The sequence below is a fragment of the Penicillium rubens genome, assembly GCF_028828025.1.
Source record: "Penicillium rubens strain IBT 27055 chromosome Unknown utg000004l_segment0_segment0, whole genome shotgun sequence".
Taxonomy (NCBI): Eukaryota; Fungi; Ascomycota; class Eurotiomycetes; order Eurotiales; family Aspergillaceae; genus Penicillium; species Penicillium rubens.
The window spans coordinates 3937141-3963325 of NW_026890602.1; the positions used below are offsets into that span (position 1 = coordinate 3937141).

The window sequence follows — 26185 nt, forward strand, 5'->3', positions numbered from 1 at the left end:
ATGACAGAATAAAGTCCTTTCATGGCTATAATACCCTTTCTGTATTCTTTGAGAAAAGTATATCATTCTCTCTATACTCTTTGTTTAGCCCGATATTCTATATTAATCTGTTTAGATCGTTTCTTTGTTCCTGCTCTTCAATGTTGAATCTACTTGTAAGGATAGTGATCATCAGCTGAATCTGGACCTTATATGGTTAATCTATCAATTGGTTTGAGTCCTGGTCTCGTGGCTCCGGAATATATAGTCTAATCTGTTCTTGGAATATGTATTTCGAAGTCTTTGGTTAGAACTAGAGACAATTCAATGTTCGGGACTATACATAGTACAAAGACTACACATGTAGAGCCATTGGAAGAATGAAGAAAGCCATTGTACCCATGAAAGGACTTTGTTAATTTCCGTGCCATCTTCCAGATCGCATCTCAACTGTCACTTTATAAACACTCGGCGTCCTTGTCTCGAGTCTATCTCGCCGGTATCACCCAGAAAAGTAATCTTCTACCTCTTCTATTATCAACATGAATAAGGGAAAAATGCCCATTTACCAAGGACACAGTTCTTCACTAAGCAGTGAGCCCCCCCAGCCCTGTTCAAACCCGCTAACCAATCTGCCCAGCCAGTTCCAGCCAAGCGTGTACAAGTTCACGAGCGGCCAATACTTCGCCGAGCCTGCCGGCCATCGAAGCGACTACTACTGGGTCACCGTGTACTTCCCGAAAGACATCGACCACCGTGACATTCAAGATTCCGAAGTTATGCTTTACGTAAAGGATATGATTGTTAAGGGACGCTTCACTATAGACGATCAGTCAATGCATGGTTTAGGGGGAAAGTGCCTCTCGATCCCCATCAAGCGCGATCCAGATACCCCTCTACCGAAGTCATATACGCCTGATCCTACACATCCTGATCTTCTCCTTGCTGAAAACCTGGCGGCGTATTGGAAGGATCAGATTGCGTTCAAGAAGGTTACTCTAGATCGACGGATGATTTTCGTGGAGACTCGTCGTAAGACGGTGAGTACAGAAGATATGTTGGATGTAGGAGTTACTCTGATGGACCCCTGGCGTATTTAGTCTGTTCTTTATTTGATCGTGTGAGGTCGATTTCTTCGGACTCAAGTGTTTCACGTCCATTTGGATGCTAGAGCAATCAATGCACTACTTTTGCTCTAATTTGTCTAAATATTTCCATCGTAAGAGTAGGTATATTATAATCGTCTTGTTTGATAGCTGTCATGAAAGAAGCATCGGATTGACATACATGGTCGATAAATTCTAGCAACAAAGAACCGAGGCAATTTCCAGACTATTATGAGTTAATAGAGAGCTAATAGCTCAACTTGAAACTGTACAGCGTGTCCCGGCGATATTGGGTGGAATCGTCACAGTCTTCCTAAGCATCTTCTTTGGTACTTGGGGATTTTATATGGCTAATTGAGTATTAGATACTTGGATGGACATATGGCCGTATACATATATGAATATATATGTTCATGTACTTGATACTCGAGAGCTGGCCATGAGGTACGCGACTAAATAGGCACTAGACACTTTGATAAAATCATCACTTTAACACCTCTGATTGTAAAAGATTCGATATTCCTACATTAACACAATTCTCAGATTCTACCAGACAACCCATTGCTCAGTCACTTGACAACCCCTTTGTATTGGAAATATAGCTAATCAACCCCTTTCTAGAGTGCTACAGTCAGACAACCTACCGGTTACCGACCAAAGATCACCTCCCGGTCAAGAGTAACCATCCCGTCGCGAATATGTTCGAGCCACTTCTTCACATCGGTCTCGGCCTGAACCAAGATCGAAGTCGTGTCAGCGGTACCAACCGGAATCGGGATCGAAATACAGACCGTCCCCATGTTATGCAGTGCCACTTCCCTCACGACAGCTCGCCTGGTTTGGATGTTATGAAGCACATACATCATAATGTCCTCGTCATCATGGGTATGGGCCATTTCTTCAGGAAGAACTACAGTGACCCAATCAGCTTCCTCGTTGTCCGGATCGTCGAAATCGTGAGAATCTACGCTGACCCAGGCGTCGCCGTCAAAATCCTGAAAATACTCAGCTTGCACGATGAATACACTGTCCTGTCCCATTTTGAGATGGATGAGACTTTGGGGGGGCTTGGTCTTTTATGAGGCTGCCTTGGAGAGACTGACTTTTCCAACAAGCCAGACACAAGACTCAGGGGCAAGGTCTCTTATATTGTGAACATCCAGACACAATGGATTCCAGTCTTGGGTGGGAACAAAGACTCTTTATTACCAGAATGGCCTTGTCCTGTCTTTGATCGAGTCTACAGACCCGGACCGAGTCTATGTCTACATGAAACCCTTGATTTCTCGACAATAGAGCCAAAGTCATCCAGTGCTCTTTGTTCTGATACAACCGATGAAACATCGATCTAATTTATTGTAAGACCCTTTGTTCCTCACTTTCTATCCTATGATATTGAATCGAGTCTTTGTGCGGTTGAGCGCGGAGTCCTTTATTTCCCTTTGATACTCGGCTATAAAGAACTAACAAGGGCATTATGGGTGAATGCCGAGTCCAATGATATAAAGCCCTTCTAACAAAAGGAACTCTCCAGACAAGAACTTTGTCGGCGAATGGCCTTTGTGCTCTTTGTATCTTCTATTATCAAATCTCGAAGGAGATTGCCTTCGAGGACTTCAGACGGACATCTTTAGAATGCCTTTGTACTATTACTTTCTTTCTCTCGAGATGCCATGGTTACTTGTCCAGGGCCTTTTCATCTAAAGTACAAAAGGGGACCTCCTCTCCACGACTTGAGATAGAATTCCATACGACCATCTCAACACAGCGCACTAGCACGATTCAATTGGCTATTTAGCCACACGCACAGATTCATTCTTCAGCTGCCAACAAGTATTCAATACTGTAAGCTGTCCCATCTATTGTGAGCACTCCTTATGGCGTATACTAACTTATTCCTCCAGGAGCTTTCTACACATATAGACTGGATCTTGTTTCTCGCGTGCTTTGGGTTCGTCCTGTGCTTTGGTTCTATCACCTACGTGATTGTGCATTGCATCGTGCAGGTAGTTCAAGCAGCTGTAACTTTCTATCTATTTGACATCCTTTACTGCTTCATCTACGAGGAAGAAAGCGTACAGTTCTTCGCCGAGCTCTTCGCCCATATCCTCTCCGCGCGCCTGGAGCTCAAAAGTTTTATCCTACTCCTGTGCTTACTCTTTACTATCCATCATTCTATTAAGGAGATCGCCTCTGTCCTCTGTGAAAAGTTTTTCGCACCAGACACAACCATCATTTTAGATTGTCCCAAGCATCGTGAGTCGCGAATCAACTCCTTCGTCAACTTATACGACCGCAGACGAGACACTACATTTACAACTAGAAACGATTAAGACTTGACTTTCTAACAACCATGCAGAGCCCCCGTCTCTCTCCGTCTGCCGACGATATGATCCCCGTTAATCCCCTTAAACGGGTCAAACCTACTAAGTCTACTAACCCTAACCCTCCCAAGGATCCCCAACCGGTAACCAAGGAATTGTCCTTCGCATCGTATCTGAACCGCTACATGCGCCATCCCTGGGGCGTGATCGACTACCACATCTACCTCACACACATCGAAAGCGGCCGCGACAAGCTCCGTCGCGAGAAAGAGTGCCACTTACTAGAAACCACCGGCTTCGCACAGGTTACCCTACACGACGAGCCAGTCCTCAACAACATCCCCGCCTACACAAACCCAACGGTTTTCTTCGTCAGCCTCCCCGTCCCCGACATACAGAACGAATCTAGCAACGCCCTGTTGGTGCTCGGCTTCGACCTACAGTCCGACCGCTTGCAGGGTTATTTCTTCGAGCCTGAATCCCCGGTCGAGAACTATGACGACCTCTGGGAGGTCTGGAGCCAGGGTGAGGGCCATCTCGTTATTGACGTCCCCGTCGACCGTTTCCTAGCAATTATTCGCCATACTATGCAGCATCGGATTGAGATCCTGGAGATCGGCGTCCTGCACCACTACGGCCTGACTACCCGTGAATTCCAAGCTGGCTTGGACATGGTTGTTACTGTGCAGTTCTTGCAGTTTGTGGATGACTTTGCTGAGCTCCTGTCTGAGGAGCCTGATGAGCTTCGTGAGACTTATACGCCTTTCCAGGATGAGCTCCGTGAATTACTTGCGAGTGGATCCCGGGACGCTTGGTTTGCTGTTCGTGATGGACTGAATATCGAGCAGTATCGCCAGAAGCAGTTGAAGAAGGTCGTTTCTTCTGGTTTGTTCCAGGGACAGGATGTGCTCGTGTTGCGAGACGGGTCTGAGGAGATTACTGAAAAGGATAAGTCTCGTCCCGTTAAGATTGTGCCAGGTCATCGTCGGTGGTCATGGTCCAAGCTACGAGTCCGGGTTTTGGTGAGTGTGATGTTGATTCTTTGCTTCTGTTCTCTTTTCGAACGCGAGCGGGTTATCTGTATGGGAATGTTTTGATTTAGCGGGTTGGACATTATTTCCATTTCCAAATGAATGAGTTTTCTCGAGATAGTTGTTCCGTAGTATAGAAAGTAGGTTTCCACATGTAGATCAGTCAATAGCAAGGCTGTGATAGGCCGCCCATTGAGCGGGGTTGAGAATCTGATATATCAAAGTAAAAAGCCCAGGTGTGCATGATTCGGTAAGTACCTACATATTTACATTATATGTACATGACTTGATAGGGGCTGTATATGTATAAGTGCCCAAAACAAGACAATTCTTCTATACAAATCGCTATAAAAATCTGTGAAATCCACGAAAATCCACGAAAATCCGATCGACAAAAAAAGAAATGCACCGCCTCTCTGGCCCAATCAGGAATAGCCAGAAACCACTCATGTGGCGTTACGTGGCTCAACTGGGGCGTGGCTGGCATTACCTTCTCTCCTATTGGCCAGACCATTAACGGAATGTCTTGGCAGCGTCAGAGCTGTTCGAGCTCCTTTCTTGGCCCAAGGCCCCAAGGCCCCAAAGGTACAGATCCGCAGCCCCCAATCTCGCTTCGTGTCTGATTTTCTCTTTCAGCCCTGTAGCCCTATCGCATTGGAGTCTGCCTAGTCCTCTCCTCTCCTTTCATCCCTCCCTCCTCCCCCCATTCGGCTCAATTTGTGTTTTAAATACGTGCGACTCGAATCCACGGTTCTTTTCCTCTTTTCTCCACAGTGATATCCCTGAATCCACATCAATTGCCCTTATTATGGCCGAGTATAATGCACAGCCCGTTAACGGTATGGGAAACCCAGCCCTGGATCTGAAAGTCGCCCAAACTAACCAAAGCATGGTTGCAATTGCAGGGATACCTCAAAATGGAGAGACGGGCCAGTACATTGCGCGCGGCTCGAATGATCGCTTTGAGCTCATCTCCGGTCCCCTGCTCAACCTTAAGAACATGCACTACGAAGCCACGACCACATGGCACGGCAGTGTCTTGATTGTCACAAAGCCAACCCAGGACAACCCCCAGCTGCGCCTGCGCCAGGTAGGCGCCGTGGACAGCGGAGCCCAGAATGGCGAGGGCAGGGCCCCGACGAGCCAAACAATCGAAGGTCTCAAGCTCTACGAAGATCCCCAGAAGGCATTCTGGCGATTCTCGCTCACCGTGCCTGTGGCCGCATTCGAGGCGCGCTGGGCGTACGACATCCCCGGTCTGTACGAGTCCGGGGCCCAGGTCCAGACATCGTGGGAATTTGTCGTTCCTGCCGAAGAGCAGTCCATGCGCATCATGTTCCACTCGTGCAATGGCTTTTCCGTCGGCACGGACATGGATGCCTGGGTGGGGCCGAACCTGTGGAATGATGTGATGCGCGTGCATGGCGAGAAGCCATTCCACGTTATGGTTGGCGGCGGTGACCAGATCTACAACGATGGTATTCGTGTGGATGGTCCGCTCAAGCCTTGGACTATGATTTCGAACCCACACAAAAGACGACACCATGACTTCAATAACCAGATGCGTGCTGAGAGCGATGACTACTACTATGCCAACTATGTCCGCTGGTACAACACCGAGCCATTCCGCGCTGCCAATGGTCGCATCCCCCAGGTCAATATCTGGGATGATCATGATATCATTGATGGGTTCGGCTCGTACACCGACCACTTCATGAAGTGTGCTGTCTTCCGCGGTATCGGCGGAGTCGCTTTCAAGTATTACTGTCTCTTCCAGCACCACATCGCTCCTCCCAAGTCGACTTTCACCACCGATTCTCCGCAGACTATGCACGCTGTCAATGGAACTTCTGGTGTCGACCCACGTCAAGTGGAGAACACGTACGTTCTGGAGAACCAGGTCGAGGACGACAGCTGGATCATCGGCAAACGGCCCGGTCCTTACGTGGAAGAGCGCAGCCGAAATCTCTACATGCGCTTCGGCAAGCGCATTGCCTTTATGGGTCTGGATGCGCGCACAGAGCGCACCCGCCACCAGGTTAACTACGAAGACACCTACGATCTGATCTTCGACCGACTGCAGCGCGAGATCGTCGACTCCAACGGCGACATCAAGCACTTGGTGGTATTGCTAGGTGTGCCAATCGCGTACCCACGTCTCGCATGGCTCGAGAACATCCTCACGTCTCCCCTGATCGCGCCGGTCCGGCTGCTGAACAAGCGCTTCGGCGTGGCCGGCGGCCTCTTCAACGAGTTCGACGGCCAGGTCGATCTCCTCGACGACCTGGACGACCACTACACCGCGCGCCAGCACAAGCGCGAGCGCAAAATGCTAGTCCACCGCCTACAGGAGTTCGCCCGCAGCCACAGCGTGCGCGTCACCATTCTCAGCGGCGACGTCCACCTCGCCGCCATCGGGCGCTTCTACTCGAACCCGAAACTCAACCTCTCAGGCGAAAACGACCACCGCTTCATCGTCAACGTCGTCAGCAGCGCTATCACAAATAAGCCGCCACCCCAGGCCGTTGCGAACCTCCTTGCCCGCAGAAACAAAATCCACCACCTCGACCGCGAATGCGACGAGACCCTCATGCCCATCTTCGACAAACAGCCCGGCGGTCGGGAGAAAGGTGCTGACTGGAATAAGGTCACCATGCCATCCCGCAACTTTGCCATCCTCACGGAGGTCGTCGCCCCAGGTGCCGGTAACACCGGCATCCTCGATGCCAATTCCGTGAAACTGGATCGTCTTCCTAAGGACGGTCACGCACCACTGCATAAGGGCGAAGTTGATGCTGGAACGACGCACGGCGCTGCTGACGGGTTCACCTGTGCGACCGGCATGTATGGCGGGCTTGATGTTTCCGTCCGTGTCGAGATCGATCCCCATGATCGTAGCGCTACTACCGAGGGATATGGGTTTAGTATCCCGCCCCTGTTGGCTACCGAGGGTCCCCCATCCACCGGTCACCGGCTTAGTTTGCACTCGCGCAGGTCCCAGGGCCGACCGTCGACGGCGATGTAATTGCCTATCTTTCCTTTCCAAGGTTTCATGTAGGGGTTCTTCTGTATATACCTAGGTACCATATGCTACCGTTCGTAATGTTTGATGTTTCTCGAGGTTTCAGGTTTGTTTCCTTCTTGCGATTTTTATTTGATACCTCTTTATTCTTGTTTTCTAAAATCAAAATGCATTTCCTTTCTTCTATTGTCCCTTTTCTATCGTCCAAGCATCTCTATCAGCAAGCCAAGGCAGATCAAATGCGGAGTACTTCCCCTCGCATGGATCGAGTTGCTTGTTAGGGTTAGGCCTGGCGTCAAGGTTTCTCTTATCTTGTCTTCTTTTATGTTCTGACTTTTCGATTATCTTTCTTGTTTCTTGTGTTATATGAAAAGGGACCGAATGGGGTAAATGATGTGCTCGTTGCCTCTCGTTGCCTCGAGCCCTAGGTTTTACCGTTTATACCCTCGAAGCTTCAGCTACAAGTCCTCGTATATCTTTACCTATCAGTTATCTCAGCATGCGAGACTCCTCTCCTTTCGAAGTGCATTGTTCACCTTTGTACTTTGGTGGCGTGTTATACGACATTGGATCCATGCTATTCGCTGCATCTCCGCATATGACTCTGCACTTCATATAACCTGCGTGTATCCTTCCTTTCTATTGTCCTAATAACTTGCAGGGACTGCGCATTTCCCTCATTACTATCTAGCTGCAGATAACCCCTGCTAAAGACATCCCGATAACAATACATTGTGTCCTCGTCGACCTGCTACTGCCATGGCTCTCGAAAAGGAAATCAGCCCTTCTCCCTCCCCCCAAGATCATGAGAAGGGTACAATCGAGAACCTCCAACTAGACCGTCTAGGCTATAAGCAAGAACTACGTCGCAACCGCTCAGTCCTAACCCTCCTCTTCCAAACGCTTGCCATGGCAGCAATTCCCTACGGCGAAGGCTCGCCTCTCCTCTCCGCCATCTACGGCGGCGGTCCGCTTTCAATCTTCATAGGCTGGATAGTCGTCTGCCTCCTCGACCAGTGCATTGCCCTATCCCTCGCAGAACTCTCTTCGCGCTACCCAACCTCGGCAGGCCCCTACTACTGGACCTTCCAGATCTCCCGCAAGAAGACAACTCTCTCCTTCATCAACGCCTGGATCTGGCTAATCGGCAACTGGACCATAACCCTCTCTGTAAACTTCGGCTTCGCCTCCATGCTCTCAGCAACAATCTCAATCTACCATCCAACATGGTCAGCATCCAGCTGGCAACTCCTCCTAATCTTCTACGCAGTCTGCCTCACCTCCCTAGCAATCTGCATCTTCGCAAATAATCACCTCCCCCTAGTCGACACCCTCTGCGCAACCTGGACCCTCCTCACAATAATAATCATCCTAGTCGCCCTGTCGATCAAAGCAGACACAGGCCGCCACTCAGTATCATATACCCTATCCCACTACGACAAATCCTTCGCCGGCTGGGGAGACTTCACCTTCTTCATCGGCCTCCTCCCAGCCGCATACACCTTCTCCGCAATAGGAATGATCTCCTCAATGGCAGAAGAGTGCGCGAACCCTGCAATAAAAGTCCCCCGCGCTATAGCCCTCTCCATCCCCGTCGGCGGAACAGCAGGCCTATTCTTCATCATCCCGATCTGCGCAACCCTACCCCCTCTACAAGACATCATAGACGCCCCAGCCGGTCAGGCCCTCCCTTACATCCTAGCTCGTGTAATGGGTTCCCCGGCCGGCGGTCTGGGCCTCGTCTCCCTTGTTCTGGTCATCACGGTCTTCTGCTCGATTAGTATAACAGTTGCCGCGTCGCGCGCAACCTGGGCCGTGGCCCGCGATGACGCCGTCCCGTTGGCGAGACTGTGGGCGCGTGTCGACCAGCGCTGGGGCGTGCCGGTCTGGGCGTTGGTTTTGTTGACGGGGATTCAGATGTTGTTGGGGTTGATTAATCTCGGGAGTTCGAGTGCGTTTACGGCGTTTGTTTCGGTGGGGGTTATTGCGCTTGCTACCGCTTATGCTATTCCTATCTTTTTGAGTCTGTGGTATGGTCGGCGGGAGGTTGCTAAGGCGCCGTGGAATTGTGGGGGTGTTGGGTGGTTTGTGAATGTTGTTGCGTTGGCGTGGATTGCGTTTGAGTTGGTGCTGTTTAGTATGCCAATGGCTTTGCCGGTTACGGCGGTGTCGATGAATTATGCTTCGGTTGTTTTTGTCGGGTTTATGGCGATTTCGGCGGTTTGGTATGGGGTTTATGCGAGGAAATGTAAGTTCTTTTGGATTGGACTGGATAACTTTGGATCTTGCATGCTGACAGTTAGTAGATTATAAGGGTCCGCCTGAGTCGGATGCTCTCGATTAATGGGGATTGGAGAGGTTGTGCTTTATATAACTCGGCTATACGAGTATAGCAGATATGTATACAATGGTAATTGCAGTTTATTCTCACTAATTACTGATGCTCTAATTCGTTCGTTTAAGACTGCAGACCTGGACCTGATATTCACTAGAGAGCAGACCCTTAATACTCGGTCAATAAGACACTCAATTTGTAAATCATGCAGGAACAGTCGCATACGGCAGTGTATCGTATTCTGCTAGGAGAACATTTCATAAAACTAGTATTCGTGTGTTTATTGACTATAGGAATAGAAATTGATAGAGATTGACACTATGAGTATTTTAAGATATCCAAGGTCATATATAGAAAAGTTTCCTTTATAAAAATTAAGCCCTTTTGTTGCCCTTTTCTACTATTCTATCATCTAGCTAATAAATCGAGGAGAACGAGAAAATATCTACATGACTAGATGTTAAAGAGTGTACCTAAGAAGTCTACTAAAAAGACATAAAGACATATAAAAAGACCACCTAAGACTACGGCTGTATAAGCGGCTATTCTTGTTATATAGAAATCGACCCTATAGAAGTTTGTATTGTAGGAATCAATCACTAGAATCTGTAGATAATAGTAAATTGGCGGTATGACAGTCAAAATTCTATGTAGAAAAACACGATATGGCGCACTCGCGGCTATACACTGCCGTAAGTCGTATTGACTCAATGGGATGGTCCAGTTCTGTAGTCTTATACTGGAATGGACAACCTTGTCTCGAATCTTAAGTATGTACGCTGTAATGCAGAGGATCTGTTGACTCAATCTAATCTATGTGCATATGTATGTGTCTATGGAATATAAAGTCAAGGCCTGCGTTCACTCGGTTTTAGCACACGAAAAGCTAGCGCTTGTAGGGTTGTTATGGATGGCCGATCCGGACGCATAGAGACCGAGAACACACTAAGAAAAGATTAGTTGACTTCCTTACATGGCAATATCCAAGGGAGATACTCACTAGAATGACACCGACGCAAATCGCCAACGAGTTGAGTAAAGTCAGCATGATTTTCTTGGGAGAAGAAAACCATAGCCCCTTGTTCATGTGTAGCCAAAACATGCCGGTAAATCCAAAGGTGAACCAGCTACCAAACAGTGCAGTCTGTTGGTTCAAAGCATAGGTCAGAGATTGATTCCAAAGTAGATGATTCAGAAGCACTTACAATCAAGCTGAGAAGGTTGTTGAATACCGGAATCGCTTCAGCGATAACCCAGGCGATGACCCAAAGGCCGAATGCAATGCCAACCCAGGAACCCATGGCCACCCAGTCTCTTTTGTGCATGCGGTCAGTGCCAGCAAAGATGCGGACGTAAAGTGATTTTGCTGCGACATGGCCGTTGATGACTCCAGCAATCACAATCTTCAATGGTCAGCTGTTGGGTGTTTAAATACAGGGCGAGGGTGTACCGTACTGTAGGAAGGGCAATCCCGTAGGCTATCCTGGAAATCAACAGACCAGCTGAGCCTAGGGCAGGTGAAGCAACATCTGCTCCAGTATAGTAATATATCACAACGGCAGCGACGATGTAAAGGGCTATATCAATGGATTGTAGAAGTGCAAGAGCCTTCGGGAAGTCTTTGGGGTCTTTGAGCTCTGCCATGAATGTGAAGAAGGTGTTGTGGCTGACTATAGACGGATGATTAGGCTGTGTTGTTTTTTGGGTTTCGTTCTTTATTTTTCAGGGCTCACCGTATGAAAATGCGATGTTACAGGCCGACATAATGCCAGTCACCAGATTGGCTTCGACAACTGGCTTAACAGCGGCGCCATTGTTTTGTATTCCGAGGGCGATCATTGTAACCATCACGGCGACAAAGATACTGATGAAGGCTGCTCATAGTTAGGATTTAGAACCAGATCAGGATGATCTGTATACTCACAGACAAGTGAAAGCCAGGACATTTTCTCCAGAGTTCGAGGAAGAGAAAGAATCAAAGACAAGATCAGTCCAACGAGACCGAAAACAATGGAGCAAGTGGCATGACCAGTAATAGAATTGAGGGCCACAGTGAAGGTCAAGATATGACTGGCCATAAGGAAGATCAGGAAGAGCAATTGTCCAGTTCCAAACAACTCTCGACCAAACCGACCCATCAGCTGCTCGCCAGCATCAGCCATACTCTAGATATGAGGATATCTCCATTTGAACTGTCCAATGACATATCCTGTGTAGGTAGCAAGTAAGCCAAGTCCAATAAGGAGGATCAATCCTGGAACCAGCCCTATCCCAGCTATAGCAGCTGGTAAGGAGAGAATTCCTAGGGAGATGGTTTCGGCAACCATCAGAAGGCCTCCTTGCCTGGGGACCATATCAGTAAAATGAGAAAGACAGGAATTAGTATTGGTATCACGTACCACCATTTCAAGACCTTGTACTTGATTTCTGCATTTGTTTCGTCTCCAAAAGCATCCTGTCGTTCGGGAAGACCAGGCTTTTCTATTTCCCCATGTTGGCTTTCTGTGTCTTGAGTCGGCTCATTCTCGACGGGGCTAGGTATATCAACAATTTCGGATCTCATATCGAAGGTGTTATAATGAAAAGGAATAGAGGAATATGAAGGGAGTGTATATTAAGTCGAATGGATATATCAATGATACTATTAAGCCATAGGGAAAGGCATTCCTCCCCTGAGCTCCGGGGATTTGCGGGGAAGGTCTTCTCCTTCCATTCACAGACAGATATGCCCGTGTCTATCTCTGTCTGTAACTGTAACTGTGGATATAAGCATAGACAGGGATGTATGTAGTTAGTTTGTTCATATTGCCGACATTTGCTTCAAAGTATATGCTGATTAGGAATCATAAATACATATTTGTACAAATCACTACACATTACGCTGATAGTGGTCTACTAGGATAGGATATCATATTTGAGACTACATGTCTACATACGCAGGTGGATAAACTAGTCCATCCTTCTCGGTGAATGATTTAGATTAATTAGATTAGCCAAGTTACCGCTTATTCGATGATTCCCCAGGCGTTTTACCCCAGGTTCTCCATTCCACCTCATTCTTGTCGATAATCACGGTAATCCAACTAGATACCTAGGTAGTAGATACCTAGGTAGGGTTGATATTGCCGCCTCCATATCCCGTTCGGAATCACTTTCCTTCCCCGATTCCGACATTTCCCCGTGGGGTTTCTCCACCATGGAGCATCCTTATCTAGGTACCAGTACTTATAACCTACAAGCTGGGGCAAGAAAATAACGCATTTGCATCCACTGGACCCATATCTCTGCCGATGGGGCTTCTATATCCAAGGCCACTTTGATAATGCCAGCTCGAAAGGGCAAGCGAATCCGGGACATGTTTCTAATTTTCATCGGAGTTTGTAACTGGACTGAATAATAAGTTACATTCCCATTTACCCTTTCTAGCGAATAGGTTGCATCAAGGAATTGACCTGTCTGGGCTATTGTTAATCTACACCATCGGCCATAGTAAGACCTGTCCTATTGGTCGATCTTCACACTTTAACAACTACCCCGTAGATAGCGATGAACCGAGGTTATTGCGGTATGCCTAGAATTACTAAGGGTACAAATCTCGCCTTTGCTGTCTATTGGTTGTTTCTAGTAAAAGAGTTGGCATTTCGTTCAGAACATTAAGTACATGTACAGAAAGAGAAATGATTAGGGCTGGTTTGCCCTTGGGCCTTTTGGTCCTAACCGAAAATGATATATAATCCAAGACCATGTACTCTAGATAAAAGAAAAGAAACAGGACAAAATCCATCATATATATATCGAAGGGAGAGAGAATAAAGGACATTCGATTATGAAAGAGAATTGGCAAATCTGTCTAGCGAGATATCTGGAGAGAGTCTATTCAGTTGGCTTGTGAGAAGCAGGTATCCATAGCTTGAAGCCATGGATGTTTTATCAACTCCTTTGGGGTCTTTCGATCCTCTGGTCGCCATGTAATCATCCCCCTCATCAAGTCCAAGAACATCTCTTTGTCCTCCCCTTCAAGATGTTTCTCCAACTCTTCAAAACTGGTCATCTTAACCTCGCGGTCCTTGGCTACCAAATTCCCTATGAGATAGAGTTAATAGATGTGAGGCACTCTAAGGGTGAAATCCCACCTACCGTCTTTATCAAAGTACTCGGCACTGATGGTGTCAGGCTCTATGAGATCAGGTGGTGGTGGTCCCAGCAACCCAGTAAATTGCGCAAGATGTAGAGAGACGGAGTAAGAACGCTTGTTTTCGGAGGTGTCGGTACATTGGAAGAGTGGACTGCCCTCGAATGCACACCAGGCCTAATTTGAAGTAAATTAGAACGTAGAGTCCGTTAGAACCAGTCAAGTATAACTTACCCAGACAGCCAAGTTCCAAACATCAACCGGATAATTCCACTCCTTTTTCAGCACCACCTCGGGCGATCGATAAAGACCAGGCTGGAGGATTTTACCGTTGCGTGGCTGGTCTCCTTGTGCGGAGGCGCCGAAATCTCCAAGCTGCAGTATGCCCAACTCGGATGCTGGTTCAAGTGGCCTGGAGCGATAGATAGGATAGTCGTCCGCAAACTTTCGTGGTGAAGGATTCTCCATCTCAGCCTGGACATATCTGTCGAGCCTAGTTTTGTCCCCGATCTCTTGGAAGATATTATCCCCCTTGATATCTGTCAGAGAGATTAGTCGTCTTTCAGAAAAATTCGGGTCAGGAACCATTTCATACCCCCATGAATCAAGTGACATTCTGTGTGCAGATAGTCCAGTGCTAGCAACATCTGATATATGGTCGATTGGATAGAGAGCTTGTCCAAGCGCTCACCCGCCGAACGTATTTGGAGATCTTGCAAACTCTCCCCCAGAGGCGTTTGCACAAGGGCCAAATGGTCATCATAGTACATCCAGTCTTTTCGGGGAATCATTACATTGCCTATCTTTGCCCTCACTCGATTTGCTCCAGGATGTTGTTGATTTCCCTGTTTGGTCTGGTCGTAGAATGCAGATTCCTCAGCAGCAAATACATCGAGAGCAAAAAGCTTCAATGCCTTATAGTCATTCATTCTGATTTTTTTCAGTATTAGCATAGATACATAATAAATGAGAGAAGAGAATATTAGCTTACTCGAGATCTCGAACCAACCAAACGGTAGATGTAGTTCCCCATCCGAGTTTACCAACAGCCTGATACCGGGAGAGCAAAATCTCACCCATAGTGACAGGGAGAAAGTAGTTTTGCTCATAAAAGCCTGGCATCTGTTCCTCCTCGACTTTCTCATCGGCAGGAATAACAGCCCAGCCGGCTTTTGGGAAAGAGACAGGAAACTTGAGAGACCTTCTGAAGAGGCTCCTCAACCATTCCAAGTTGAAGAGCCTCTTGCCGAAGAGTCTCTTCAGCCATTCCAAAATAGAGGTCATGGTTGTCCAGTGGGTTTGGATTTAGAGAGAGGACACAGTAGAAGCAGTTCTTATTATGTGAAAATGCCCAACAAAGAGAGGCTCACCTTGGAACCTCCAAGAGTTAGGGCTTTGATGACTAATGGTCTGACTGGCACTCTATCAGTCCGAGGTTCTTTCATCTTCGTCTGAGACACGAAGCGGTGGAGATCAACTAGTTTAGACTATCGGCTTTGATGAAAGATTTCTTGGCTTGCTAGCAGATACTGGAGACCTCGTTTCAGCAAAGACAGAAAGAATAATGCCTGCTAGTACGCTATTTCATCAAACCCCCTCTGCCAGTTCTTTCAACCCCCCCCTGTGTCTATATATAGGCTGCATGCATGTTTAACACATATTCTAGGCGTCCTTCTTTTTCTTTAAATTTGTAAATTTGAAAGACCTGTGGCAAAAACTCATTCACCCCCTATCTGACTCTCCTGTCTGAGTCTCTGGATTGGCGATTCTAAAAGCCCATGACTGCAATAACATCATTATCGCCGTCTTTCCTTTCATTCTGACACGAGACTGCATTTTATCTGAAAGACCTTTCGATACCTCAATTCGTCGGAAATTGTCTGCCACAGCGTAAATACAATAGCATTGTAAGCACGTTGCTACTCTATTCAGGTCACAAAGAAAACTCAAATGACGTCGATTGACGACTACGTCTCAAGGTCCTCATATTTGCCGGATAGTTTATTTCATACAAGTAGAGAAACTACATTAGAATATGTGAACAATGGTTTTTCATCCCTTAGAAGTCAGTTATGTTTCTTGATCCAGGTTTTGTGCCGACCCAGGATGATACACTGTCATTGTGTGCTACTATATTCGATAGAGGGAAGTCTCCAGCTAGAGCAGCGATAAAATGGGAACAGCTTCCCTTAGGGAATTTGTTTATTAGACAGAACGCCGAATATCACCCTCCTAGGTTATGTCTTTGCTTGACGACGGTTGGACCGTTGTCGAACGGCACAAGAATGCGCGTGTGCGCAACAAAATAGCAGCAGAAAATGTCAAGTTTATAGGCCACAGCATAAAAGAACTTGAAGGTTGTTGGGTTGTTGCTGTCAACACGTTTTTCGCACGCGGTGGGGGAGCTGAACAGGTATAGAACATTGTCCCTCCTCATATCCTAAACTGTTGCATACAATGAAGGAGATACTTGGAGATTTACTAACTGTGTCTAGAAACTTGGACCGATTGCAACAGCTGAACTAACGCAAGTCTATCCTTAATTTGGTCTGATGCTTCGTTTCCATTTCTAACTTGCATACTAGGGTCTGGAATACTACGGCCGTGAACAATAACCCCGTCCATCGATCCTGCTTCAACCCTCAGGACGAGAGACTCGTCCTAACTTTCATTGTTACTGCAGTTACTGGCGAGCAAAGGAAGTGCCATGTTTTTGAGACTGGGAAAGGCACGAGGTGTGTTGGAGACGTAGAACAGTAGGTTTTCTTTGGGGAGATGGTGAACTAGTTTGTTTTATATACGGTTACTTATACATCACTTGACAATTTCATCTGGGCTCAGGAACAAGTAGGAAGTACTAGACATCAAACTGAAAAGCATGCGAGTCATCCTCAAGCCAAATCCGAATCTCCAGGACATTGGGATCATTCCCAGGTAGACACAGCTGTACGTTCTCGTCGTGCGCATTCATACTCCGTCAATAGACAAGAGCCAAAATCAACCGTAGAATAATCACTAATTTATCACCATCAAACATGATGTGACCAGAATTGATATCCTTATGAACCAACCCTAAAGAATGAAGATGTCGAAAACCACTGTAGTCTTTTATTGCTTTCCCGAAGCATCCAAAGTACACCGTTTACATGCAGATGCAGATATAGAAACAGTCTGCATTAGTTATGGCAACTCTATAACCCATCACTCCCGATCAGCTAGAATCCCCTCCTCATTCTCACTCTCGCCCCTCCTACGCCGAGGAACCCCCTCATTCATAGCATTAACCTGCTTCGGCACAGACACCGAAAGCGAAGCATCACTTGGTCGACGTCGCCTAACAAGCTGATATCCCCTATCAAGCTCAATCTCAACCGCCTCCCGAACCTTCAGCGCACTAATCGCCGGCCAAACTCCCCTCTCGCCCTTAAGCGTCCACTCAGACACGCGTTCTTTCGTCGGACTCTGGAACAGTTTCCTCAGATCCCAGAAACACAAGTCCGGGACGAGAGTTAGGTTCGGTCCGGGGATCGTCTCATCGATGAGGAGTCTGCTCAGTGGAGCAGGTAACACACCTAGGTAGTCGAGTTGGCGGAGCCGGTGACGCAGTTCGACAATCATTAATCGCATTGCGGAGCGCGAGAGGTTGTTCCAGCCTGTTTGGCGTCGGTCTAGGAGGTTCAGTTCTGAGCGCAGGAATGGGACTAGGTATGGTCGGGCTTGGGAGACAATGAAGTGGTTCACGTTGAAGAGTTCCGAGATTCGTGAGAGAGGAGATTCGCCTTCGTTGTATTGCACGTGTCGCCAGGGTCGGAAGACTGTGTCTTGCGTGTGTGGCCATGGAATTATTGTGCCTGTTTCATCTTTGCAGTAGATCGTTACAGGCGAATAGAGACCCGAGGAAGAAGCGTTGGATGCTACCGCTGCGGACCAGATGAGCTGGAAAATGCGTCAGGAATCATTGGTACTGGCCAGGAGAAGGGGAGAAATACATACCACATTCGGCGCAGTCAAGTAATTCAAAAGATTCGGCGTCCCATTCTTCTCCGTCGTCGCAACGGTGATATTCAAAATGCGCTTCGACCTCGCATATGCCTCCTCAAACGTGAGATCCCCAACATTAGCCCGAACACATTCCTCCAAAACACCAACATCAAACAAATACCCCTTCCTCAGCAATCTCTTCATCCTGCGATAGAACGTCCCAACCCAACTGTAATCAGAGTTCCCCTCACCACCACCACTAACCATCTTTCGCCTCTCAAAAGCAGAAAGATCAAGGCCCTCCCCATCAAGCAACGGCAACAACTCATCCTCAGAATGAATCCCCACAAGCGCAGCAATCATCGCCCCAGTGGCAGTGCCTGTAATAATACGCGGCAATAGGCCCTGCAAATGCAATGCCTTGACAACACCAAGATGACACAGCCCGAACGCAGACCCGCCCTGCAGCAGCAGCGTCGTACGCCCAAACGCCTGTCGCGTATCATGCAGCAGCTCTAGCTTCGCTTGCGAGCTAAACCCGCTCGGGTGCATCGGTGCTCCTGGCACCGACGTCACGTACTGGATTGATAGCGCTACTTGCGTGATGTAGTCGTCGATTAGAAGCTTGGTTCCTGCGTACGCGTGCGTGAATAGCTTCGTGCTGGTTATGTTACCCAGATTTCGCACTAGCCCTGATCGTAGTAGGTTTACTAGAGTTAGGATGTCTTCTGACTCGCGCGCGCCCATCAGTGCTTCGAGTCGGCCGAGGATTAGGCGGTAGTCATAGTGTCGGCTGACGGGGTTTTGGCGCCTGCGTAGTTGGTTAGATGGTGGTTTGGTACACTGGGTTTTGCGCTGGGTTCGGTTAGTATGGTTCGATTCCATACCATATATCTTTACTTTGTAGCTCGTCGAGCTCAAATGCCGCCTCTTCCCACTCCTCGTAGCTCTGCGCGTTGGCTAGCGTATGAAAGAGTCGATCCCGAGGGGATTTGGAATGCCACCATGATAGTAGTTTCTGGAGGACACTTATTAGCCCGAAAACTACATTTGATGTTATGTCTTGTGGGTCTTTTCTTCTTTGCCATCTCGAGCTCAGATCCCCCGCATACAAAATATCCAGGATTGGAATGCAACACTCACGTCTCTCCAAAATTGAGCAACATCAAGCACCATATTCCAGACCGCACCAACAATGTTCCACAAACCGAGCCACCAGGACCCCATTTTTATCTTCGAGGAATGTGTCTGCGTTGTGGCTGGTGGAAGGAGAGGTGCACATGCGGGCCCGGTATTCGCTTTCACATGCTATAACGTCACGCACGTTGCGCTAGGGGATTGGAGATTGAGATTGAGGCAGTGGTACTGGACCGATAGTAAACTGAGTGATTAAGTATGATATGTATTCGGGTATAGCTGTATTATAAAGATGGATTGGTCTCGATTTGGTCATGGGGATGAATTGTGGAAGTAGGAGGTTGGAAGGTTGGAGGTTGCAGAGTTGGAGAGTTGGAGTTGGAACTACCAGATCGATCCAGATTCCTCCCAATTCTTCAACCACACCCCGTGGAATATAACATGTAGTATATCCCTCTACTCAATACTTATAGTATTAAATGAAATAATAGAATTGCCTCGGGCGCACATTTCTACATGCCACATACAAAGACGTTTTTCGCGTAAGGGAATCAGTGAATTTCAAAAGGGTCGTTTTGTTTTTGACATTTCGCTTTGCTTCCCTATATGCAAGTAGGCGAAATTAAAGAAACCTCTCCCAGACACCCCATACATTCCCAAGCGGCACATTTACTCTTCAATAATGTTGCCCTTCTCCGACACGTACAGACCGTCCAAGAACTGGGAATGGTTAGTATATATTCAGAGACTTCGGTCCTCTCAGTGAAGGTGCGTATGCTCATGTAACTCACCTTACGGATATCCTTGTTTCGGACACGGCAGACCTGCTGGATGTCGGCGGCAGACTGGGACACACCCTCGAGGGAGTTACCGGTGAGGACGAGCTCATCCTTGACGTTGGCGGAGGGAGCGATGTCGACATCAGGCTGGGCAGTGATGCGGCGGACGTACTTCTCACCGAGGAAGTTGCTAATAACAAAAAATTAGCTTTAGTTCCATCATAATCGACTTCCACTGTATAATTTCGAAATTATATCGGTAAAGCCGTAAATTCCAGGGTTCCATACCGGATCTCCACAACGGCGCGGCCAGTCTCGGGGTTGGGCTCGATGTTGACGTTGATGGGGAAGTGAGCGTAGACGTAACGCATCTTGTACTTGAAGCCACGGGTAACACCGATCATCAGGTTGTTAATGATGGTACGGACGGTACGGAGGGTAGCAACACCCTTGCGGGCACCGTGGTGCAGCTCGATGGAGATAACGTTCTGCTCGGGGCGGCCGAAGGTGACGGCAATGTGGGAGAGATCCTTGACGAGCTTGCCGCGGGGACCCTCGACAGTCACGATGCGGGACTTAATGTGGACCTTCACTGTAGAGCACAAAGAGATTTGGGTTAGTTAACGGCACTTCTTTTTGTAGAATTCGATATTTTGAGTAATCAAAATCATTGGATCGTCCGGGTAGGTGTGCGAGTCGCCAATCCCACACAATATTCCCTCCTGCTTCTGCTGCATTGCTGGATGTTGATCGGGTGTGTCGTGCAAGGCTGTGTTGAATTTCGTGCCCTCAAAAGAGAAGTTGTATTGTGTGCGACCGGCTTCCTCCATCCTTCAACAAAAAAGAAATTCGCTCACCATTGTCCAGAATGGGCAGCCGTTCCTCGGAGTGAATGTACCGCATCTTGACGTGACTTTTGGTGGTTGCCGGGGGTGTAGATTGTCGATGTCGGGGAGGTTCAAAATTCGAATGGACTTGGTGGTGGAGCGAAATTGGATGTCACGGGATTGTGCGTCGCTTAGGACCCTTTTGGGTCTAGCGCAATTAGGGTTCCTTATCAGCTTATCGTCTTATCAGTAATTGTACCGGTACTTGTTCCACCGATCTTAATTGAGTGATAGGCAAGTAGAAGTACATGTGGTAAATATTACAAGCTGGAGCCTGGAGTTCCTGAGCAAGTTCGCTCCTATGTACGATACAAATCAGCTGCAACGACCATTCCCCTGAGTTCTCTACCAGGGCTATGGACTATGGCTATTACTTGAAACTTCGAGTTATTTTACAATACTAACCTCACAGTGATTTCTCAACCTCGTGGTGTGACACATCCACGATCCATTTTCCACCCATTTGTCGCAGCGTCGAAGCCAGCTCGTCGCGCTGATCCAATGCCGCAATATCATCTCCACCACCTATACTCTTCCCACTCACAAGCACATTGGGCACAGTGCGACGCCCCGTGCTCTGTGCGAGGAGGGCCTGCAGATACGGTCCAAGCGGGTGCTGGTCCAATTCGACTACGAGCGGTTTCGGCTCGATAGAGTAGTGTTCTAGCAAGATCAACTTGGCTTTCTTGCTGTAGGGACAGTAGGATTTGGAGAAGACGATCACTGGGGGTTGTTAGTCTTGGACACGGGCAAGAAATGGAAAACGGAGGCAAGATGGAAAGAGACATACCTGGAGCCCGCTTAAGGATCGCATTGAGCTCCGTTGTCGCCTCGGCCTCTTTTCTCTCCTTCTCCTCGCGCTCTCTCTTCGCTTTCTCCTCGCGCTCCTTCTCCTCCTCGCTCTTGAGCTCCGACTGAACCTCTGACGGCGTATCCTGGTTCGCCTTCTTGGGAACGGTCATCTTCGTCCGTCCCGCAATCGAGACCTCCTCCGTATCTTCATTATCTGTAGCAGGAGGAACAGCAGCTTTCTCCACCTCGGCGACCGGCACCTTTTCTCCGGCACCCGCACCGGCAGCGACATTCTGACCGGGCGCATGTACAGGATGCTGAATCTTCTCTTGGGTCTTGGCCTGCTTGGCTTGCTCTTTAGCTTTCATTGCGTCGATGGTCGACCGGTAGAACTTTTGGTTTTGGATTTTTGTGGCATCGCCCTGTGGATTTGTTTTCGTTGTATTAGATATCTGAAGAAACAATGCGAAAGTGGGAGATCCGGGGATGTACAGTGTAGTAAAAGACCATGAAAAGAAGCGCGATGACCGCAATGACGACCAGTCGAAGCCGCCGTTGGGAAGAAGGCATGGAGAGTTGCGCTTATAGCCTCGCGGCTTGTGACTTGTATTAAAGAAAAAGAAAAAAGAAAAAAGAAAAAAGAGAGGCTGAATCCAAAATGTTCCAAGTCGTCAGGTCCGGGGTGAATTCGAGACAACGTGACGTGTTCCAGAAGCCAAGAATTCCTCCGTTCCCGGCAGAGCTTACAGTTCAACGAATTTGGAACATTCGACACCTGCAGATTTGATCCTGAATCTTTCAGGAACAATAAAGATATCAAGAAGTTCCAGGCAGGTCAGGAGAAGTGGGGTCAAGGGGCCAAGGGCCATGTCATTCCTGATTTGCGGGTTTGCCCCGTCTGAGCGCTGATGCTTGGCGGAGCTATGATGTAAATAATATATGCTTGTTTTGTATCCTGTCTTACTTTTACTTCTACTATATATGTACTGACGTACAAGTCAAGGTGAATTAACAATATTGATTAGTATATGGCATGACTGGGTATTATGCTAAATCAGACGGGTTCTTTTGTTCAAAGGCAAAACCCATGTCAACAGTAAATCATAGAGAGGGCATGAACCTCGAGTAGGTGTATGTAGACGGGTAAGAGACGGGTAAGAAAAGGGTAAGGATAAATGATAGGATATAGAAGTTCAAGGTGTAGGTCAGAAACAGTGGGAACCACAGACCAGCTGCGGCTTAGCCTGCCGAAATGAGTGCGATGGTAATTAGGGGAAGATGGGCCACCAGGGCTGGAAGTGAAGATGTCTTTGGCATCCGATAAAGGGGGAAATATGGCAGACTGGGGAGATCAAGTTTGGATCGAGAGTCCAGGCCGTGCAGCATGGCTGACAGTTGCTCGGCGTTTGCCTTGGACAAGGATCGTCCAGTCCTCCCACTCCTTGGCAATCTCGGTCAAAACATTGCCCATGACACCAGCAGATGCCATGAGGCCATGGCCTTCACCTTCAAGGATACGGACCTCACAGCGGCGCATCGTCTTACCAAGCCACTGGACATTCTCCGCTGGAACGCGAGGGTCTTTGCTGCCATGGTGGATCACCACAGATCGCGTGATATCCACGTAGCGGAATCCAATTGTTTGGCGACGCTCGAGGCAGGTCAGCAAATCAACTGCCGGGTTGGCGTTGGTGGTGGCCAGCTCCCAGATCTTGTAGGTGAGACGAGTATCATAGTCACGTTGTCGTTCGACTTCGTCCTCTGGAGACTTTGCGCGAGACCCGAGAGTCGCGTCACTTTTTCTGTACGACGCGGTGTTTGAAGCGGACGGTTTGATATTCGGTACAATGTCAACTCGCGGGGTCTGCGGGTTGGGGTCAACGGAAGGTATGGGCGGTACTGGAGGGATGGCGGTCGCATTGGAAGCTTCTTTGGTAGCAGCCTTGCGCTTGGCCCGTCGCGGGGACTTGGGTAAACTGGTGGTGATGCTGGCACTAGTGGCACTCATAAAGCTGGAATTGGCCACTTTGAGGAGAGATGTGGGAAGAGCACGAAGAATCTTCTGGGAGTAAGGCACCGCGTTGGTCGGCGCGGGCTCCTTCTTAGAGCCGATGTTGGACAGCTGAGATGGGGGAATCCATGGAGCTAGGAGATGAATGCGACCACGAATATGCTGCGGAATTCGGAGAGCCGTTGCAAGGGCGTAGATTGCACCAGCGGAATGGGCAAGTATGGAAAATTTAGTCACTCGGAGGTGGTTGCAAACGATTGCAACATCATCTGTTACTGATTAGCGCAGGATTAGAATCTCTCGGCAGTCTTGCTTACCGGGCCAGCTGAGAGGGGTGCTCGGCTCGTCTCCCTGGTGTGGGCCGCTCTCGCCAACGCCAGGGCGGTCCAATGTGACCAGTCGTAGATTGAGTGTCCGGGCCAACTCATCATAAAATGCCATCAGATACCGAGTGAGACCCATGCCGACACAGCAAAGCACGACATGGCCCTTAGGATTACCGACTTCGGAGAAGGCGATGGAGCGGCCGGTGGTTGGGTGGATCACTCTTTGAGTCAGCTTCGGCGAAAAGATGTAGTCGTCAACAGCAAGATCAATTGAATCTGCACTGGATGGTCGTTCAGTACTGTACGAGGGGCGTCCATTTGACAGATGGGACAGGTGACCGGATGGCGTTCGGCGATGGGTGGTTGGTGTAATTGGCTCCAGGGACTGTCTGTATCTAGCTCTCTCGGAATCTGGTCTTTCCACGGATGACTTGGGCAACTGCGATGGTAGGTGGGTAGACTTCGGTGCGAGTGGTGCTCCTGGCCGGCTCCCAGTTCGACTTTTCCCTGTCATCACGTTTGGAGAAGGAGCACTTTCGTTGAAAGATGGCCGATCACGACGTGGTCCATTCTGCATGGCCTGATTGACATCATATCCTAGAACGCGTGATACCTTTGAAGGCTTTGCCTGCTTCGCGGGGCTCGCCTTGGTGGAATGTTCAGGGCTATTTCCCACTTCCAGCTCGGTCTTGATCTTCTGTTGCTGGTCTTTCACCTCTTGGATGCGGCGGGTCACCTGCTCTGCGTCATTACTCGTCCCTGGTAATCCATTGTCTGTATTGAACTCTTTGCTGGCTGTAGACGAGTATCGACTATGACGAGCAGACCGGTGCTTTTTCGAGCTTGACGACTGGCTATGCCGATGCCGCAGAGATGAGTCGCGAGTTGGAATGATTCTACCGCTTCCAATTCCGCCGGGGTTGCTAGCATCTGGAGTACCGTGGAACGATTGGTAATCTTTGGTTGGGGTGCTTGCGACTTTCTCTTCGTATGGCTCTTCCTTGACGTCCGCAGGGCGAGCCTCCTCTGTAACCTCCGCCATGGAATGCAATGAGCGCAAGCTTGCTCGGCTGCGCGGGACGTTGTGTCGTAGACTGTCGTTGTAGCTAGTAGTCTTTCGTAGGCGCTCGATTTGTGGATCCTTTTCGCCCACGAATTCCCGTGATGACCTCTTCAATAGACTCAATTGACCCTTTAGGCTTTTTGTCCGCCCTGCAGAACTATTCGACGCAATGCTCGGGGTCGACAGACGGGGACCAGGCTCCGTGCTGATCGTTCCGAATGAGGAAGGCTCAGGAGCGGCTATCACAGATGTATAAGATTCCCTTGAAGCTGGGCGAGTGGACGATGAGTCGGCCGTTCTGAACGGTTTGAATCTCGGCGATCGGGGGGACTTTGGTGACGGGGGTGCCCGGGCCATGCGAATGACAGGCGACGAGGCCGCATCATCGGGGTGTAGAAATGGGTTCTCCGGTAGCGCGGGTGGCTCGACCGTTGGTTTGTAGGCACCGTAACTCATTCCAAACCCATGCTGCTCGGATGGCGGAATGGAGTACACTGGCGCGGTGTGCGGTACTTCTGGCAATCCTGGGTCTGATTCGTTGTCGATCTTCGGGATGGTGTCAAAGTGGGAGTTTAGAGGTACGGAGATGGTGGAAAGGGAGGAAATGAGGGAGGAAATGACTTCAGGCGAGGTTGGATCGGTCCCATTGCGCGAAGGGAGCGATTTACGACGCCGACGCCGACTAAGCAGAGCCGACTCTGCTTGCACGGGATTTTCGTTCGACATAGTTCAATAGTCTAAGGGTGTAACCCTTAGAACGAACAAACTTCAAGGATCGGATGCAGGGTAAAATGGGTGCGCGCATGATCTACTGCATGCGAAAGATGTTTGATAAGGGTTTCTGGTGTGTCCCACCCCCCTTACAGGTATTCAAATGAGAGATGGAGATTAAAAGGGCGGGAATTGGGAGTGAGCGTAAGAAGATTAAAAGGAAGGGATCCCGGTTATACGGATGAAAAGAGAGAATAGTAGAACAAAAAGATATTAATGGAGTTAGTTTAAAGGGAATGAAAAGGGAGTTCTTATTTTTTTGGAGATCTCTTAGCGTTGACGCCTTTTTCTCCACAGAAGATCTTAATTTGCCGATACTTGGGAGTAGGATAGTGGTATAAGTACATGTAGGGAGTTGAGTAGGGAGTAGAATATATACTAGATCAATAACTATAGATACTATGTACATCGTACATCGCACATATATATTGGATCAGTATTTGAGATCTCACGTGGATTCCAAATTGCTTCTTCCCTTAATAGGCTCAATAGGCTTAATAGGCTATACG

At 48.5% G+C, this 26185-nt stretch overlaps 12 protein-coding genes across 12 annotated transcripts; 6 read left to right on the forward strand and 6 right to left on the reverse strand.

Annotated features, from left to right (window-relative positions):
• Positions 1-536: 536 nt before the first annotated feature.
• Positions 537-1079, forward strand: N7525_011457 (uncharacterized protein; the record flags this gene model as incomplete). The annotated part of the gene is made up of 1 exon (XM_061215496.1): positions 537-1079. The coding sequence occupies one exon, from the start codon at positions 537-539 to the stop codon at positions 1077-1079; it is 543 nt and encodes a 180-aa protein (XP_061068008.1).
• A 653-nt stretch (positions 1080-1732) lies between these two features.
• N7525_011458 (uncharacterized protein) lies at positions 1733-2125 on the reverse strand (the record flags this gene model as incomplete). Its single annotated transcript, XM_002560550.1, has 1 exon — positions 1733-2125. The coding sequence occupies one exon, from the start codon at positions 2123-2125 to the stop codon at positions 1733-1735; it is 393 nt and encodes a 130-aa protein (XP_002560596.1).
• Positions 2126-2962: 837 nt separating this feature from the next.
• N7525_011459 (uncharacterized protein) lies at positions 2963-4506 on the forward strand (the record flags this gene model as incomplete). Its single annotated transcript, XM_061215497.1, has 2 exons — positions 2963-3364; positions 3409-4506. 2 exons carry the CDS (start codon positions 2963-2965, stop codon positions 4504-4506), a joined length of 1500 nt encoding a protein of 499 aa, XP_061068009.1.
• A 742-nt stretch (positions 4507-5248) lies between these two features.
• On the forward strand, positions 5249-7465 carry N7525_011460 (uncharacterized protein; the record flags this gene model as incomplete). The annotated part of the gene is made up of 1 exon (XM_002560548.2): positions 5249-7465. One exon carries the CDS (start codon positions 5249-5251, stop codon positions 7463-7465), a length of 2217 nt encoding a protein of 738 aa, XP_002560594.2.
• Positions 7466-8221: 756 nt separating this feature from the next.
• Positions 8222-9806, forward strand: N7525_011461 (putative amino acid permease; the record flags this gene model as incomplete). Its single annotated transcript, XM_002560547.1, has 2 exons — positions 8222-9710; positions 9769-9806. The coding sequence occupies 2 exons, from the start codon at positions 8222-8224 to the stop codon at positions 9804-9806; spliced, it is 1527 nt and encodes a 508-aa protein (XP_002560593.1).
• Positions 9807-10658: 852 nt separating this feature from the next.
• On the reverse strand, positions 10659-12360 carry N7525_011462 (uncharacterized protein; the record flags this gene model as incomplete). Its single annotated transcript, XM_061215498.1, has 8 exons — positions 10659-10742; positions 10798-10941; positions 11003-11200; positions 11253-11467; positions 11531-11671; positions 11722-11938; positions 12002-12140; positions 12197-12360. The coding sequence occupies 8 exons, from the start codon at positions 12358-12360 to the stop codon at positions 10659-10661; spliced, it is 1302 nt and encodes a 433-aa protein (XP_061068010.1).
• A 1314-nt stretch (positions 12361-13674) lies between these two features.
• Positions 13675-15213, reverse strand: N7525_011463 (uncharacterized protein; the record flags this gene model as incomplete). The annotated part of the gene is made up of 5 exons (XM_002560545.1): positions 13675-13880; positions 13935-14106; positions 14164-14468; positions 14525-14859; positions 14921-15213. 5 exons carry the CDS (start codon positions 15211-15213, stop codon positions 13675-13677), a joined length of 1311 nt encoding a protein of 436 aa, XP_002560591.1.
• Positions 15214-16168: 955 nt separating this feature from the next.
• N7525_011464 (uncharacterized protein) lies at positions 16169-16544 on the forward strand (the record flags this gene model as incomplete). The annotated part of the gene is made up of 2 exons (XM_061215499.1): positions 16169-16342; positions 16515-16544. The coding sequence occupies 2 exons, from the start codon at positions 16169-16171 to the stop codon at positions 16542-16544; spliced, it is 204 nt and encodes a 67-aa protein (XP_061068011.1).
• A 586-nt stretch (positions 16545-17130) lies between these two features.
• On the reverse strand, positions 17131-19137 carry N7525_011465 (triacylglycerol lipase family protein; the record flags this gene model as incomplete). Its single annotated transcript, XM_002560543.2, has 4 exons — positions 17131-17865; positions 17923-18721; positions 18798-18928; positions 19054-19137. 4 exons carry the CDS (start codon positions 19135-19137, stop codon positions 17131-17133), a joined length of 1749 nt encoding a protein of 582 aa, XP_002560589.1.
• A 592-nt stretch (positions 19138-19729) lies between these two features.
• On the forward strand, positions 19730-20446 carry N7525_011466 (uncharacterized protein; the record flags this gene model as incomplete). Its single annotated transcript, XM_061215500.1, has 3 exons — positions 19730-19749; positions 19811-20012; positions 20105-20446. The coding sequence occupies 3 exons, from the start codon at positions 19730-19732 to the stop codon at positions 20444-20446; spliced, it is 564 nt and encodes a 187-aa protein (XP_061068012.1).
• A 673-nt stretch (positions 20447-21119) lies between these two features.
• Positions 21120-21873, reverse strand: N7525_011467 (glutaredoxin; the record flags this gene model as incomplete). Its single annotated transcript, XM_002560541.2, has 2 exons — positions 21120-21436; positions 21504-21873. The coding sequence occupies 2 exons, from the start codon at positions 21871-21873 to the stop codon at positions 21120-21122; spliced, it is 687 nt and encodes a 228-aa protein (XP_002560587.2).
• A 983-nt stretch (positions 21874-22856) lies between these two features.
• Positions 22857-25631, reverse strand: N7525_011468 (alpha/beta fold hydrolase; the record flags this gene model as incomplete). The annotated part of the gene is made up of 2 exons (XM_002560540.2): positions 22857-23785; positions 23834-25631. The coding sequence occupies 2 exons, from the start codon at positions 25629-25631 to the stop codon at positions 22857-22859; spliced, it is 2727 nt and encodes a 908-aa protein (XP_002560586.2).
• Between the last annotated feature and the right edge of the window lie 554 nt (positions 25632-26185).